Source organism: Mixophyes fleayi, chromosome 4 (genome assembly GCF_038048845.1).
Source record: "Mixophyes fleayi isolate aMixFle1 chromosome 4, aMixFle1.hap1, whole genome shotgun sequence".
Taxonomy (NCBI): Eukaryota; Metazoa; Chordata; class Amphibia; order Anura; family Limnodynastidae; genus Mixophyes; species Mixophyes fleayi.
Window position 1 is genome coordinate 224,283,667 of NC_134405.1, and position 18,793 is coordinate 224,302,459.

The following is an 18,793-nucleotide window of genomic DNA, read 5'->3' on the forward strand; positions in this document are numbered from 1 at the left end:
AGTGGGATATGGCCATACCTCCAGGGCGTGCCTAAAGATTTTGAAGCGCTAGGCCACCCATAGCACCCCATCCCTAAAAACATGCATGCATCCTCTTGTGTATGCAGTGAACGGATCGTACCTCCAAACATTCCGAACAGCTGGGACAAAGGTGACAATGATCACGGTGGTGGGACAGACGCCTCAAACCTACACTGTCCCACCTAAATCGGGACAGCTGGGAGGTATGCAATATATTTCATGTCTTCTAACCCATCTTTATTGGTATAATGTTACTACAATATACTTCATGTCTTCTAAACTATGATAATTGGCATAACAAATTGAATATAAAGGCAGCACATTGACTACTGCTTCCCAACCATGGCCATATAAGTGTGGAGTTTGTATGTTCTCCCCGTGTTTGCATGGGTTTCCTCCAGGTGCTCCGGTTTCCTCCTACACTCCAAAAAAAAACATTCTGGTAAGTTATTTGCCTGCTATTAAATTGACCTTAGTCTCATTTGGTGTGTGTATGTAGGGGAATTTAGACTGTAAGCTCCTATGGAGCAGGGATGGATGTGAGTGAGTTCTCTGTATAGCGTTTTATAAATAAATCATGATGATCATAATGACTATAACACTTACCAGAACCTTAAGTAATGTTTTTAAATAACTGAAACTGACGCTTCTCATACATACTATAATTTGATATAGAATGCTCTTAATAATTTCTTGAGACATTACCATTTTCAACGTATTTTGAAAATATTATTATACTAATATAATGGTACGTTACAATATAAAAGTAGAATAGGCTTATTAGTTCGAGAGATGAGATGCATGATAAACACAAACCAGTTTAGTAATAGAACAGTGCAATTGTGGTCGGCCAATAATATCATCCTGTTAATGAACCATGTATGAGCTGCTAAATGCATGCTCCATCTGTATGACCTTGTAATTGAAAAATATGTATGTGTGGTCAAACTGCCCATTGATCTGGTAGTTTAGCAGTGGTGCCAAACAGCCAGATTGTGGTGTGTGTAGGCACCATAATATAGTACAGTGGTGTGCAAAAGGCGGTCCTACGGCCACATAAAGCCCTCTGAGCAGCTTCATCCTGCTTTATGCCCTGTCAATTCTTTCTCCACTGTATGCTTCGTTGGCTCCAACTATTATTCACTGCCTTATGCCCTGCCAAGCTTAACCAATTGCCCAAGCTGCTATTGAAATCTGAAAGTAGAATCTGGAAATAGCTTGAGAAATGGATTAAGTGAGGTAATGAAGGCAACAAACAGGTTATAAAACAATTGCTCTTGTCCTACATCTTATGATCGGCATCAAATGCAGGCTAAGCAACTGTACTCTAAACAAGGGAAACTACATTTTGGCAATGAGCCAAGTTGCCAGGACACACTAACATCTTTTCATGGAAGAATACTTATAGTGCAAATCATCAAACATCCAGAATAAATATATTTTTTCTTTCAAATTTTATAATACAACTTTACTTTAATATTAATGTTAATGAAAAAATGTCACATGCTTTGCTGAGAGATGCAGTTGTTATATAATTTATACAGGTAGCCTTAGATTGCCTGTGAGAAGTTTAGTAATAGTGTGTCAAATTATCCACTAATTTCAATATGTTTCCTTTTTTAAGTACAAACTAGAAGATCATTGTAGGCACAAGTACATACATTTCACCAGCTGAAATCTGTGTGTGGGAGTGCATGCAGATCAGCTGCCAATTTATCTTTCAAAATGCAATTGCTTGCCTTTACACTTTGCATTGATAAGTAAATTGATATGATCTTAACTTTCAAGCTGGGCATGGCAAAACTTGATTCCCGGCAGTGTGCAAGTCTTGATAGCAACAACTAATAGCAGAGACACAATCAAGTACAAATCAAACAAACTGTGCTCTACAATATCATTGTGTGGCACAGTCAAACTGTTATAACCAGCCAACAGATAACATAGGCACAGCTAAGTGTAGGAGGTGAGTAATATTTTTTTTGTTTATTTTTATGCGCATAAATCAAGTATGTTATATAAATAAAAGCAGGCACTCAACATATTCAGTTGCATTTGTAAAATAAAAATTAAATAATGCATACATTAGAAGTCAAAGTGGTTTACCAGCTGTTGGTTATAGGATCCTTAAAGGGTTTGTTTAGTTAGGGTTTTCCATTTTCAGAATTCTTTGTTTGGCTTGTAAATGTCCAATGCAACTTTTATTATATACATTGCTTTACTATTCAGGTTTACGTCTGTGCCTTTTAGTCCTGTATTATATCATTCAGCAGATTTGTTAGTTCCCATTGTATTGCAAATAATACATTTCTTTTGTGATCTCTGCATTGAAAATAATTATATTCTGAAAGCAACTGTGAGTTATTTGTTAGTAAAACTTAATGAAACAACAATCCCTGATTAAATAATACAAACAGTAGCTAAAAAACACAGAATGAAACAATGAAGTTAGTAAAAGTTTATCATCAATAAGGTTTTGTCCAGGGGCTGGCTGGGTTGGGGGGCAGGAGGGAATCTACCAAGCTGGATGGTCCCACATTGGGCTACCTTAGGCTGGGTCACTGGGCCATGTGCATTTTTTTTCCTTTAAAATAAGACTGCTGAGTCAGTCTTGCCCCCCCTGGGCTAAAATTTGCCTTCCCTCCACTGGTCTTGTTCTACATTTAATTGGACGCTGCTTGCTCCTTTCACTTGCACTTTAGTGGAAAAGTGAATATCTAATTGGTAAAATTTTTAAATAATTTCCAGGGACAGTTTGCGGCTGAGAATGGCCGTCTAAGCACTCCAGGGACGATGCAGTCTTGATGGACCTTGGAGCACTATAATCCACTAAAAATGTTTACTCAATATCATTTGAATGTATTTCTTTGGCATTTTAAATACTCCTCTTCAAAAATATTTAGCTATAAAGCCAAAATAATAAAACTAGATTTAAAGAACTATATTTAACACAAAGAGGAAATATTTTTGTACAGCTGGTCAGTACTGAAATAATGACATTTCCAAAGACACAAATTTGCTACAACAAATCATTAAATCCTGGTATTGGCCCTGGATAGTATTATTTTGCCTAATGTCACAAAAAAAGTTTCACACAAAAAATGCAACAGGTAATAAAAAGAGGGCTTGATATTGAGTTAGGAGCAAAGGAAAAAAGGAGCAAATTTGCACCTTGGCAAAACCATGTTGCATTGGAGGGGAGGCGGGGTAAATTTAAAATATGGATACAGATTTATAGTTGGGATAGGACATGCCCTAGATCAACTTTAAAATTCAGTGTAAAAAGAAAAGCTATAAATTATTTGTGTGCTACATGAAAAAGTAGTATTTTCCTTGCATGCAAAAAATGTATTCATTTGCAACCCTTGCATTGCAACATGGTTTGTCCAGGAGCAAATTTCAAAATTTTCTCTTTCCTCCTAATTCATCATCAGACCCACAGTAACAAATTCCCCTCACTCATTATTTTAAGCCAAAAGTTTAATATTCTGAAAAAAGTTCTATAAGTTGAACTTTAATGTCACTTTTACACTTTTGCACTACTATTTTATTGAGGCGTCTCCTGAGAACAGCGAGTAGGCATGAACGTTGAAGTGCGTTGGGTGGTCCATCTAGGCGCACCTAAGCAATACCAAAGCAATGTGCGGTGTGCATCCAATTCATAGGTACAAATAATGTGATGTACATCATATATTAGTCTTGGGTAGAGATATGAGGCGAATGACTGATGTATACTGCTTGTACCATAAAGTATATTCCTTGCCACTAGTCCATCTAGAACAGTGATAGCTAACCCGTGACACTCCATGTGTTGTGAAACTACAAGCATGCCCCAGCATGCTTTGCCAGCTATCAGCTAGTTAACTACTGGCTGGGGCTTGTAGTTTCACAACACCTGGAGTGTCACAGGTTAGCCATCACTGATCTAGAATGTACAATATACTCATTTTCATTGAACAGCTAACCAATGGTCAAAGGTGTTATTATATGAATAGAAATGTTTTCTTACAAAGGAAAGACTATAGAATAACATAAAAGGTACAAAATGTGTTGTATTACTATTAACCAGACACAAAAAATGTGGAAGTATATTGGAATATATTGTAGATGTAAAAACACCAAAAATCACAACCAAAGCATCCCAGTAGATAAAAACATATCAATAAGTGGTGATTTGCTTTAGTATAAAACTAGAATTTACACTATAATGGCTGATAAAGTATCTACTCATCACAAACAATTTGTTTTTTTGCAACAGAAGTTTTAAAATAAATATTATAAGGATGAACAAAAAGTCATAATGGTCTCATTTTAACGACCCCCACTTCCATGTCTCGTCATAACTGTCAACACATAGATGCCAACGTAGGACTTTCATTGTGTTAATATGGCTGCATTGTGCTTTTCTTGTAAGTGTAGGAAGCTGGGACTTCAGGTTATAGATACCTGATACCTTTCCTTTGGGTTAAGCATCAGTACATCCTTTGACCATGCCCCTTACTCTTATTGCTTGAACAATAAATGTGGACTAAAGGAGCTGTATTCACAAATGAGTTTTATATTTCATCTAAAAATGATCTACATTCTTTCATTGTCCACACTAGCATTATAAAGAATAAACAGGGTAGCTTGCCTTCAGCAATGTTGATGCCTCACAAAACAGAGATGAGTGATATTTTCAAAACCATTCCACAAAATATTTGTCTCCTTATGAATTTCACACGGAACTTGGCCTTAAATGTTCTGTGCGTAATTTCCTCTAGCATTTGTGCTCCACCCGGAATTTCTTTATCGTTTTTTTGTTACCACTGTGCCTCTTACTCCACCCACACCACAGAGCAGAATAAATTAACCATACTTGTCTGAGATATAAATGTAAAATGTGGAATGCACAATGGAATGGCCAGGCAAAATCAGAACATAAAGATTGTTGGGGCTTTTGTCAAGTTGAGCGCAAATTGTGCTTCTGACATATAAGACATTTTTTAGATCTGAGCATGCACACCACTATTTTCGAAACAAGTGCTTTGTGCACAAATGTAAAAAAGCGCATTATACACCAGACACTAAATACATGAGCCCCTGTATCACTGGCACACTGCAAAACAACCTGTCCTGCCACATGATACCCACACAAATTCACTCATCTCTATCACAAATAAATAAATATACATTTGGGAAAGCGAAAGGAAGTAACATTCAGCACATGCGTAAATATTGGCTAACTAATTAAACACTTAGGGGTATATTTACTAAACTGCAGGATTAAAAAAATGTGGATGTTGTCTATAGCAACCAATTAGATTCTAGGGCCTGATTCATTAAGGATCTTAACTTAAGAAACTGCTTATTTCAAATACTTGATAGCTTAATTGTACACTGAAATTTAAAGTTGATATTTGTGTGCTACATGAAAAAAACAGTCAGTATTTAACTTATGTGCAAAACAGAATACTAATTTTCACCCCTTGCATTGTAACATGGTTTTGTCCAGGAGATTGAAATAAGAAGTTTCTTAAGTTAAGATCCTTAATGAATCAGGCCCCTAGTTATCATTTATTTACTACATTTTACAAAATGACAGCTAGAATCTGATTGGTTGCTATAGGCAACATCTCTACTTTTTCAATCCCACAGTTTAGTAAATATATCCCTCAGAGTTGATAAGAATCTTATTCCGAAGAGTTGAAAGTCTTGATTCCAGAAAGACAGGGTGCATAACAATATAGGCCTGGGGGAAACCACAACCTAGGGCCAGCATTCAATGAGCAGCAAAGGAAAGCCCTCATTTTAATTCAGAAACCAGAATACAAAAATAAAAACTTGTTTTACCAGTGTACTCAGAATTTGACTACGTGTTGGTAAATGCTGAATTTACCAAACTTTGCAAGTTTTGTAACAACACCAACTTAAAGCCTCACCCCTTTGTCCTAATAGCAAAACTGTAATTCATAACATTCAACTTGGCCAAAAGTTGTCTCATAAATAACCACAGTATAATGTACTCCCGCCACAAACAGTATCACAATTGCAGCAAGATTTTCTGTAGTATTAAACAGAGTAAAAGTCCACAGATGTAAAATAGTGAAAGCAGAGTAGAATTAAATACACTAGCAAATTCAAAAGAAGGTATGGATGAATGGAGTCAGTGAGCATTTTAAGCTCAATTATCTACTTTAGATGTTATCACATGGACAACTCTCATTATGAGATCGTATTAAGACACCAGATGAGCTCTCTGAATGTACCGTAGCTCTGCCTACACTTGCACATTTTAAATAACTATTACCAGATTATTACGTTCCAGTACAACATGAGGCATTTTCACAAATGTTTCCTGGACTAAAATTTATCTAAAGAGTATGACCTCTTCTCATTGAATACTTGATCTGACAGCTCACCAATTAAGATAGTTGCTATAGACACAGGAGCTTCTTGTTTCATAAAGTAGTGTAAGTCACACGCTGGGTACACATCTATGCAATTATTGTGTAGATCACACGATTCACAACCATTTGTTCAGATATTGCAAGAGATATTGTACACTCCCAGGATCATGTTTCATCGTGCCAAAACACATCGCATCTTTTGATTTGGCTTTATAAACTTCCTAAATATCACGATCAACGATGTCGCTCAAATGTGGACCTACTCACAACCAGCAGCATAGGCAGATATCTGTAGAGTTTGTACAGAGTCACAATCTTTTCAGCAGATGGTTATGAGATCGCAGATCTGATGGTAAATTGTAGAGCTGTATACGCATGAATTTACATGCTTATTGGGACTTTCAATCGCTGGTACAATCGTTACAGAAATTGGATCTGAAGTAAGATTGCATAGGTGTATACCCAGCTTAATACCTTTTATTTCATATGACTATCAGTAAATTGTGTTGCACTCAAACAAAACTATGCCCCCAGTGTCATATAAAAGGCAAAATCGTAAAACATCACATTGTAAAACAAATGTGGTCCACATCTGTGTAAACCAGTTGTGGGTAACAGGTCCATTGAGACTTCACCTGTGGCCCCCAGCTCTGTGCTCGGTTCTGACTAGGACTCTACTTTCTTATAAAGCAGAGACTAAGACTGAACTCCCCGTTCGGTCTGATCTTCTGCTTTATAAGTAAGCAAAGTTTAAGTCAAAGTGGATTGTGCGTGACGTGATTTCCTCTACACAATGTACGGAGGTCATGCAGCAAATCCAATCGGAGGAGCAGAGAGGAGTGTTCTGCGCTGCATTGCATTCTGCACTGCATGTGTTCTCCCTCCTTCCCCTGCGAGTTACAGGCTCTGGACTAAAGTTAGGTATTTTAACTTGGTACTAGATTAGCTGGTGAGTGGAGAAGTTTGAATGGCATTTGGGAAGGTCTAAGTTGCATGTGGGAAGACCAGAGTGGTATGTGGATGGAATTTGGGGTGGGCTCAAGGACATATGGGGATTTATTAGGAGCACGTGTAGAGGTCTGGGTGGCATATGAGGGTAGGTGGGGAGATCTGAGAGACATGTGGCGAGGTCTCCATAGCATGTGGAGAGCTCTCAATGGCATGTGTGGTGGACTGTGTGGCATGTGGAGAGGTCTCAATGGCGTGTCGGGGAGTTTTAAGCACATATGATATCTGAGGGCATGTGGTGGGGATTTTTTGGGCAAGTAGGGATTTGAGTGCTTGTGGAGGCATTTTGTGGCAAGTGGCGGAATTTTGGAGCATGTGAGAGGCACGTGGGGGCATTTTGGACTAGGTTATGGGGGTTCTGTGGCCATTTTGGGGCTATTTTTTAATTTTGCAAATTAAGGGTAATGAAATCTGATAGGTTGCCTATAACTGGGGTAGACTGATCATTGAGCTTTATAAAAGCAGACTGCCATGGAACTAAAGCATTCGCTACTTGATTTAATAACATAACAGTGGCAAATACAAATTGAACATTTCTTACTTGCAAAAATCTGTCTGTTTCACTTCAAATGTGTGGGCACTGCAGAGCAGTGTTGCTCAACCTTTTTTTTAGCAGATACCACAAGTATCAGTATTGCATTTTTCTGGAACCCTAGGTGTCAGTCTGCCATTGTTCTGGAACCCCAAACAAGGTGATTCCCTACATTATTTATTATTATTGCATATCTGACAGTTAGGAGACCTCCAAAAACAGATTCTGGGACCTGTACTAGCACAGCTCTGCTGTAGAGTACAGTATACTTAACATTACCAGCTAATGAACCGCAGTAGCTACAAGTATAAATGTCTACAAAAGAATTATGGTTCTGGTTTGTCCCACAGACTCAGGGATTTTGCCTATGATACACTAATCTTCTCCTAAGCTTGCACATGGCGTAGCAGATACCTGTGTTAAAGACTGACAGTAAGACTAAACATTTTACATGCAGAATGTATTCTCAGCACGTATCTATGCATAACAGGTCATGTTTGTGAGTTTAAACTTAATGGTTGCAAGAAAGCCAAAAGCCGAGTGATGGAAAAAGTTCTTGGTTTTCTGGAAGATTAAGTGCTCACAGTTTACAGTGGGTAAATTATCTCTATTTTGGTAACTAAATCTGACAAATGGCGGCAACCTGTACAATATCAAGCTAACTTAGGGAGATATAACATGTGCTTATTATACAATTATTGAGCTGAACTAATTTCCAAGTTCATTAGCAAGTACAAACAAGTTGAAAATATAATGGTATACAGGTATGCTTTGCCTTTTCTAGTGCTGTTATACAGTCTATTTTAAAGCGCTATAGAAAATGATGTAGCAAAAATGGGAGGGGCCTGTTTATTGAACTCGAACAAACAAATGGATTGGGCAAGAGACAAAACACACTTAAAAATAAGTTATTTTAGCTTAAAATTATTCAAAGAGCCATTTTGACATTTATTTTCCTGTTTAATACCACACCCTGGTGCTCTCTCTCCAGAATACACAGATGTTGATCGTCTCCATCATAAGAATAGTTGGCAGGAAATGTTACGTAAGCTGCTCCTTAATCAGAGAACAAATCTATTTCCATAAGAAATGTCAGCTTTGGAAACTGACAGAATGACAGTTGTGTATAAGTCTGGCAGAGCTTCTGGGACTTGTAGTTCATTAACAGATACCATGACTAAACTTGCTCTACAAATAAACTATGTCAGTGGTACTTTTTCAATGGATTTCGTTTATCTTCTTCAGGGTTACGGATGGGACTTAAGGATTTGATAACTGATAATGTATTTGGCCTCAAACAAGCTGGACTAAACATTTTAAGTTGTTGTGCACATAAGGTCACTCACCAGATGTGGGACCAAGATAATTTTAGTCATTATAGACCGGAGGTAAATTGTACCTCTCACCTCTGGCACATTCCAGCTTTGATGGTAACCCTGGCAAAGTTGTTGAGTTTCATATGTACTTGCAACCTTTAGTCCTACCCAACTTCAAAGTAATCTTACTCTAAAGCTTGTAGAAGTCTAATAAAATCATGTAACTGATTACTGGCAAGGTCTATTAATGAGTGTATACAATCCACTCCTGAATTTGGAATCTGCAGGAAGAGACTAATTTACTGACAATGCTGTACACAAAGTTATCAGTTAACAAATATAAAACTATAAATGATACTCAAACATACTACAGACCTTTGAAACACTGGTATTGTGTTGTTTATTTAATAAAATACCTATGCCCTTGTTTTCTTTTGTTTGTTTTTTACTGGAATGGCCTTAAGGATAGTTTAATTCAAAGTGCAAGCAATCATCAGACAGGGCTTTCAACTAAATATTGACAGAAATTACAGTAAACATCAGCCAGACACTAAATCAATGCCACTACTAGACCTATCCACCATGCAAGTGGAAAAATGTAAACCTAGGAATACTGCTAACAGTAACTGTGCCAATACATCACTGCATTCAATAATATTTTGGAATTGATATATTACTAATGTGCATTGTATAAAGGTGTAAATTCACACTTGAATGTGTTTATAAAACTAGCTATATTCATTAACAGCGATTTTATTTGAGATCATATGCATTCTGATTCTTGTTATAATCTGGTGGATAGAAGTACTAGGTAATTAATGTTGAGCTCATACATTTACTAAAACCCTGAAGACAAGGATAACGGTTACAGAGTGGTGTCAGATCACGAAACAGAGGAAAAAAACATTAATTGGGCGATTCTCTGACAAGTGATTAAAATGTGTTCCCTTCGAGTCAATGGTTGCACATTGTCATTACACAAGTACAGTGCTACGGCCAACCTACATATTTATTAATATAATGCATTCATATATTTAATGCAATTGTAATCTTATCAAAAACACTGGTTTACATAACACAGAAACACCCAGGAAATGAAACATGATTGACCTCTTGGTGTAAAATCTCACAATTTTGACATTCTTGAAAACGACTGTCATAATGATTAAAAAATACAGAGAAAGCCACAAGGCATATTGGGCTGTTAACACCTTAAAGCAGCGTCTTAATAAATCTAGAAATATGTGCATTATGCATTGGAAGCTGCAGGGCACACTGCTTTTCCAGTAAATATGGGACAGCCAATGTACACTGCAAACTCTCCAAATATTTGTAGACCATACAGTATTATTGCCTTCCCAGATCTTTCACAATCAAGGATTTACAACTAAAAGCCTGTGTTGCAAGAACAATTCTCAGCAGGATAAGAGCCAAATATATCTCAAACGAACAATAGCAGAATTTAGCAAATAGCAACATGACAGTTGTTCCTTGAAAAAAGAATCGAGTCCCCTGCTTTTATTTCCTTGCTGAGATATCCAGCCAGACACTGCACTGTATCAGTAATCTTGAGCACCCCGTGTTTTTTTTTTTTTGCCAGTCCAGCTTCTGGCTGGACACCTAACTTCAGGTGCAGAAAGGGGTCTTACTTTCACTCCACTGCCCTTTCCAGATCCAGCTGCGCATCCAGGAGTCTCCCAAAAGCACAATTCTGGCTGCACAGGCTGTCCTAACATGCAGGTAATAAGGAGCACTTTAGTTTAACTTAACTCGCGACCTATAGGCTTGTTGCAGAACATATTCTGCACCACGTTTTCTCCTAATAAGGAATGACATACTTACAGGAGAAATAACCTGTACATGTGAAAAATCAGCGGGCGCAAAAACGCATGTCCATACATCCCAGCTCAAAGCTCCACTGATTGATTGTGGTGCAGAGATCGCTCCATGTACGACCGGGATCTCTGACATATCTGTGTTTGTCATAGTAATTCCCAGCTACTTACTTTTGTCTTCTTCATAAGGAAAGGATGCAGCAATCCAGTTCAGGTAGCTTGTATAATATCCCTTTAGCTGTTGTGAAGCCCCAGCATATTTGAGCTAATCCGTGCATTGGGTTTTCTTGTACAGTAGTGATAATAACTGAATCACTTTGCTGCTTCTCCTGTAATCTCCGCGTAAGCCTCTCTCATAGACAGTTTCTCGGATTGTGCACTCTGATCCTGATCACTAGTTATATAGGAGACTTCCCCCTTCTGCAGCTAGAGGCTCCTGCCACGCCTGCTTCTCTCTTATAGGGATTTGTTAACACATTCGAATCTCAGACAGCTGGTCTCCAGTTAGTGAGCTGTATAGTATGGGACGAGTACATATATACGAGGCTGAAGTTAGCTTCTTATTCGGCCAGCTTCTTATTCGTTTCTTATTCATGCTCCAGCTTCTTATTCAGAAAAGCTTATTTGTAAAGGATTAAGTCAATTGGGATCACTGATTTCACATCCAATTCACACTACAGGGGGTCTCTTATACAAAATGCATTAGTATTTTGCCTGACCCAACAACGATATGGGCATGAAATCAGGGGGCAAAGCCACCATATTTTATAATTTTGAATAAGTAGCTGCAGTTTTTCAAGGGTTAAATGCCGTTGGGCTAGCAATTTGACAGTGGGAATCAACACAGGGTGGTCAGTTACATAGAAAATATCTGTCTTTTGCCTGGCCAAATGCTGTTTTGGGCATGCAATCAGGTGGCAAAGTGGGCACAGAGAGCATTTTGAATAAGAAGCTGTAGTTTTTCAAGGGTTAAATGTTGTTGGGCCAGCAATTTGACAGTGGGAATCAACACAGGGTGGTCAGTTACATATAAAACATCTGTCTTTTGCCTGGCCCAATGCTGTTATTGGCATGTAATCAGGTGGCAAAGTGAGCACAGATAGCATTTTGAGCATTTTGAATAAGTAGCTGCAGATTTGCAAGTGTTAAATGTTGTTGGGCCAGCAATTTGACAGTGGGTATCAACACAGGGTGGTCAGTTACATATAAAACATCTGTCTTTTGCCTGGCCCAACGCTGTTTTGGGAATGCAATAAGGTGGCAAATTGGGCATAGAGAGCATTTTGAGCATTTTGAATAAGTAGCTGCAGATTTGCAATGGTTAAACACTAGATAATTTGCTAGAGCTATATCGATAAAAGATGACAATAATTCATATGACTCTTTATTAGTACCATTGTTAAACAATTGTGATTTACAATGTATCTTCATTTCCTTCATTTACGCCCACTTAATTGAATGAAAACTAAACAAAATTAAAGTATTTTAAGATTTCATATATGAGACATTATACATATATATATATTATACATATACACATGAATATCATGTCTTAGTGCTTTATGCTGATATACACCAGTTTTGCCATCTTATTGTGACCTGTGTACATTACTGATAACAGGGCAGTTTATTTATTTATTGATAAGTCAGTGTGGGTGTTTACAAACATGGAAACATGCAGAAGCAAAAGCTTTCAGCTTGCTTTTCATGTCATGTGCTTGTTTGTGTGTCATTGTATCACTTTTAACGTTTATCTATTTTATTACACATATGCATGGTGGTCTTAATAGGTGTCAATTTGCTTCTTATGCTTGGTGGAACTGGTTGCCCACGAGAGCGCAAGGGCATAATACTGGATATGAGGAATCCTGTGTCTAATGCAGAAAGATTGATGTAGGACAAGGGATGTGGGGTCTACACATATATGAAGGTGCTCCTGATTATGGGATAATACACAGAGCCACAACATAAAACACCCTGAGTTTTCGATTACCTGGGATGTGGTGGTAATTGGACCTGGTTTTAATGGGATGCCTTTTCTCGGTGTAGGCTTATGAGAGAGTTCTGGTGCTTCAGCTCAAACAATCTATGGTAACAATTTACTTTACACTTAATTTTTTTTTAAAACGACCTACCTCCCATTACAATGTGTCCATTTGTTCCACTCATCTTTGCATCTTTCCTGCATCACATTTCTCCTTTTTAGGTACAAAATATAGATGACTGGTTATAAATGTACTCTTACAAATTCTGTCTCTAAACATGATATTTACTGAATGCTATTTATCAACCACTCTACTTCACTAGTGTGTATACCATCTGCTGCATGACTTTGAGGTGTGAGTTGAGGTGGTTGTTTTTTTGGACTTATAAAATGTATTTTTGGTAGAATTATGTTTCATAAAATAAAATACAAAGTTTTTATTACTGGCATTTAGTGTTCTTTTTTTAAGATTTGTCTCGTTCCCTGATATGTGAAATGGTCTGAGCAAGAGTCATCTACTCCTGCTTCGATGGGGGGTCTAGCTCTGGGAAATAAAACTTTGTATTTTATTTTAGGTCATGTAATTCCACAAAAAACTAAATGTTTAGTTTTGGGTGGAGCAAGCATTTAACATAGCGCTGCAGTACTTGATGGGAAAAGTCTTTAAATACCTAGGGGTATATTTACTAAACTGCGGTTTTGAGAAAGTGGAGATGTTGCCTATAGTAACCAATCAGTTTCTAGTTGTCATTTCTTTAGTACATTCTACAAAATAACAGCTAGAACCTGATTGGTTGCTATAGTCAACATCTCCACTTTTCCAAATCTGCAGTTTAGTAAATATACCGGCGTAGTGGTCAGCACTTCTGCATTACAGCGCTTGGGATCATGAGTTCAATTCCCAACCATGGCCTCATCTGTGAGGAGTTTATATGTTCTTCCCGTGTTTGCGTGGGTTTCCTCCAGGTGCTCTGGTTTCCTCCCACACTCCAAAAACATACTGGTAGATTAATTGGCTACTAACAAATTGACCCTAGTCTGTCTGTCTCTGTCTGTGTGTGTGTTAGGGAATATAGGGGCACATTTATCATTCATCGGCAAAAGTGAGAAATAGTTATCAATCCTTATCGCATGGATAAGGATTGAACTATTTCTCAAATTTATGAAAAACGTATCACAGAAACAGCAGTTCCGAAAAACTGCTGTTTCTGTGATAAAAAAAATCATACTTACCCCGCCTCTTCGGGACGCGCTGTCTCAGGATCTCCTACTGGTCATCTTCACTCCTTTTCATTCTTCAATTGCGCATGTGCAGTTTGAAGAACTGCACATGCGCACAAAGATCTGTCTCTGTAACTATCATTGCAGAGAGAGAGCTGTGAGTGACAGGGAGGGATCATGTGATCCCTCCACACATGCGCTGTCCAGCTCTGCTCTTCGGAGCAGAGCTGACAGCATTGGATTTTTTCAATTATGATAGTTTCCGAAAAAATAAATAAATTCGGGACTTGTTAGATTGCGGCCAGAGCAGTCACCATACTGTTGAATGGTGACTGCTCGCAAAAACGAAGAGGAATGCAAAGCACCTTTAATAAATTTGCGGAGGACACATCGGGACTTGATTTCCACGGTAAGTGCACGATGGTGCACTACCGTGCAATCTTAAATATGCCCCTTAGACTGTAAGCTCCAATGGGGCAGGGACTGATGTGGGTGAGTTCTCTTTGCAGCGCTGCGGAATTAGTGGTGCTATATAAATAAATGGTGATGATGATAATGATATACCCCTTAGTATGTTCCACTTCCTGTTTGCTAGGAAGATGCAGGCGGCAGTTAGTGATGACTGAGCGATAGATCAGCTCTCTGCCTATCTCCCAGAAAAAAAATTCCCCACAAATTTAAAAATAGTTAAACATCTGTGTAGAATAATTAATTTATTAATGGTATATTTTCCCTTTAAATATAGTAAGAGTCTGCGCAAGTAAGACATCTGCAGTGTAATAGGTTTTGTAATATGTATTGAAATTGAACAGTCTGATTTGATAAAGTTTCTGATAAAGTATTTGGATATGACTGTTTAAATTGAGAGAGATGACAGGTTATTAAGATCAGCATCATTATGTTAATTTTTTCATGTATATAAACAAAAATAATTTGCAGAAAAGAATTATGGTGTAGCATCATGTATGTTTTATTAATATGTAGCAAAAGCATGGCCGGTATCCCATATCAAACTCTCAATGGGGCCCTTGGTCACTCAAAGCTCAGTCTTAAATTAGGGTGAATCACCAAGGTCTGCTCGATCTGAAACAAAAGCAACCACTTCCACCCACTAATTGCATTCATAGCAATCTGGTCTTGGTATCTAAATACACATTTATATTAACCACATTATTCCTGCCTAGATAAATCAATATGCAGCCATATTAAGGGGCATTTTATCTGGCTTTAAAGCTGAGATTTCAATAGTGATATCAGTAACTTGGTCCAATATCACAATATGTGTTGCCCCAAAATGGATACTCCTCCCTATAATAATGTGATTAAACTCAATCTGATCAATACTAGGCATCATGCACAATCACTGTGTGTGGTCATCTTCCAACTGCACTAACAGGCCCCAGTGACATTGGTAGCAATGTGTGTGACCCAATTTGACTGTGATCCTATTACTTAGTATTTGTGGCTGCTGGGTTTAACATTTCTCTTGGAAATACTAGAGGTACTATGCTACAATTATATAACTTACAATTGCTTGCAACAAATTAATGCAATTAAACAGTTTTTAATTTTTTTGCATTATAACTACCAAGCATTCATTTTAAATCTGTGTCAACAAAAATCAATTATTTGGAAATAAAAAACATAGCTCAAGTGCTCAATAGCTATGATCGGAAGTTACTCTTCTTCTGTAGAGGGCATTTCTACTCTTCCTAATTATGCACTAATTATGGTGCTATCTTCTATTAAACTGCAATATCCATCAGTTATTCTTTGCTTTAGTCTATGGAAAATGTGTGTTTTAATTGTCATAGCAATGGTCCAATCATAAGAATTTGCATCATAAGTAATTACAGGTTATGTTTAATGGAAACTATGGTTTCCGAAAACGTTAAAATATCCACTAGGAGAAAGTTAATTATCACACGGATGTACTTAACCTTTATGTAACAGATTAAGACATGAAATAATGACATCTGCTCTGAACCAGATACATAGTCATGCCTTACTTTTTAAAGGAAGAACTTGCTCAGTGGTTAAGGCAGCTAATTTCAAAGCTATCAGATAATAACTCGATGCCCTGGTTTAATGACTGTGTGACTGTGTGGGGCAATTATGATGCTAAATATACTATGCAAATCATATTGGTATGCACAGTTTTGTCTACACTGCTTGCTCTCGCATTTGGACTTCCCCTCTAATTCCCCCTTTCCTTTCTTCTCCCAGTATACTACTATTTCATTCTCATTTGACTATTATGTAACTCAGGAAATTAACATAGCAGCTGTACTCTTCATACTTATTATTTTAACATGACAGATACATTGGATTTAATCTAGAGAAGTTTCAAACACATTGTTGAAATTAGTTGAAAAATAGTGGATAAAGCCCACTCTAAGGTGACATTCTAGTCCAGGTATTTTTGTGGCCAAAATAAAGCTGTCCACTGGCCCAAAAATCTGAAGCACTTTATAATATTACCTTTAAATGCTTTGTGTTTAAAGACCCTCCTTCCATGGAGATGTCAAACAGATATTTCATATCCTTAGACTTTGCTACTGTTAAAGAATGCAAAGGGTGATAGGACATACACTAGAGACCAAGTAAAATATGTCTAGTCCACATTTAGAGAAAAACTAGAATCATAGACTTTGGCCTATTTAATGAAAGGGAACAAATGACTGAGTTCATTTCAAGTCTTTCAGTCCTCCTCCTAACTTCATTGTCCTGGCTCTCTCCCAGTTAGTACCACCCTATTTGTGTCCCCCCCTTCCCTTTAGGATGTAAGCTCTCATGAGCAGGGCCCTCTTTCCTTGTGTACTTCTTCTACTGTTCCTTCACCCTCTGTACCTCTTGGCCTGCTTCCCTATCCCTGTTTTCCCTGTTTTCTTAAGCTTTGGCCTTCTTCTCACTGATTTCTACCATCCCTTTTACTACCTGTCCCAGATATAATCTGATTTGCTTTACCCTGTCACCTGTGTTTGTATATATTTTTTGTATCATGCTGTGTCTTGGTTCTGCTTTCTGTATATGTAATGTACGGTGCTGCGGACCCTTTGTGGCGCCTTATAAGTCTAAGATAATAATAATAATAATAATAATAATAATAATAATAATTTTTAGTTACATTTTTTTTTCATTAGTTCTTGTTTTGACTCAAGTCTACTTTAATTTCAAAGGTAATACAGTATATGCTGAAGAGAAAGTAACTCACTCAGTTATTCACTCCTATATTTCCTGTTTTACTTTTCCTAACATTTTTGTCACTTAAGTAAAGTTCTTATTGAAAACATGTGATCACACACTCTACTGCTACGAATTAAAGATAACTGATACCGGTATTACTGGATGTTATTTGAATTCAAACCTGACTAAGTATAATTTCTAAGGCTCCAAAAAATATATTGCCATTGGTCTCAACAAAGTGCCTCATTTACAGTTAGGAGCAAATCCAACCAAAGGGTGCAAGTGTATACCAGGGCTATGTAGTGATACAAGGGGTACCAATGCATTTATTTGCATGCATGTATAAAAATAGTGTCTGCTTTTGCAAGTAGCACACAAATACTGAGCAGCTTTATTTAGAGTTGTGCATGTGCAAGTTCAAGTTAGTGAGCATGCAGTCGGAGATGTGGCATCTTAGGAAGGGCATCATTTGTGGATGCCTAAGCCTTTGTGTAAAGATACGTGATATTTAAGAAAGCAACTAAAATGGTGTACCTCTCACAAATGAGTAACTAGTACTAGTGCTATAGGCTGGGGTGGTTACCTTTAATGAGCTTTGGGTCCAATGCGAAATCGGGAACTGGAACCAGGCTTTGCTTGACCAGTCTGGTCACTATATAGTACAGAGACTCCTAGCTGGTGTGGGTCCCTACTGTTATAAGTTAAAACCAATCCAAGCCTGGTCAGCACAGGGTTAAAATCCCTAGGGGAATCAAGCCTGCAAAAAACATATGCCCACCCCTTCTGGAACAACTGGCCCCAGACTGCCCTACTGTAAAGCACTGGGGATCTTCTAGATCCTCTAGGGTGGTGGGTACCAGTGTTTAAGTGTAAAGTCAAAATTTTATTAAATACTCTATGCTTGTTGTTCCACTACATTAGCAGTTAACCAGCCCCAGATTTATCACTGTGCTGGTTACTGATTTTTGGGGTGGAGTGTAGGTTTGGAACTCCTTGTCTCGCCTGTAAGCTGTATTTTATGTTGCATATATCCTAGGTGCAACTAAAAATACATGTATAAAACCATGGGTCCCTAGGTGTGCACCTATATTTGAGCCACTTTTTGGCACATTTTCCCAAAAATCTCACAAGTAATGGTATCTATGGCTGCCAATAGCCTTAGAGCTTAGCCAACAGACCACAAGCCTCCTGCTTGCTGTAGGTTGCTCCAAGGATTTCATTCAGGTACAAAATACTTTAGACTGACAGATGTCTCCTGTGCTGATTGGCTACTTACTTTCACAAATCAGAAATCAGCAGCCTTT

The 18,793-nt window shown here is 37.8% G+C and overlaps 1 protein-coding gene and 1 long non-coding RNA gene across 2 annotated transcripts in view; both read right to left on the bottom strand.

The window, feature by feature from the left end:
- KITLG (KIT ligand) overlaps positions 1 to 11,482 on the bottom strand; it is a 55,107-nt gene extending 43,625 nt beyond the window's left edge. Inside the window, exon 1 of the mRNA XM_075209377.1 lies at positions 11,270 to 11,482. Coding sequence (XP_075065478.1) covers positions 11,270 to 11,284 — 15 coding nt within the window. The 5' untranslated portion in view covers positions 11,285 to 11,482. The remainder of the gene's footprint in view (positions 1 to 11,269) is intronic.
- The window catches only part of LOC142150080 (uncharacterized), a 493,307-nt gene that overhangs the window by 304,535 nt on the left and 169,979 nt on the right, over positions 1 to 18,793 (bottom strand). The gene's annotated exons all lie outside the window — the stretch shown is intronic.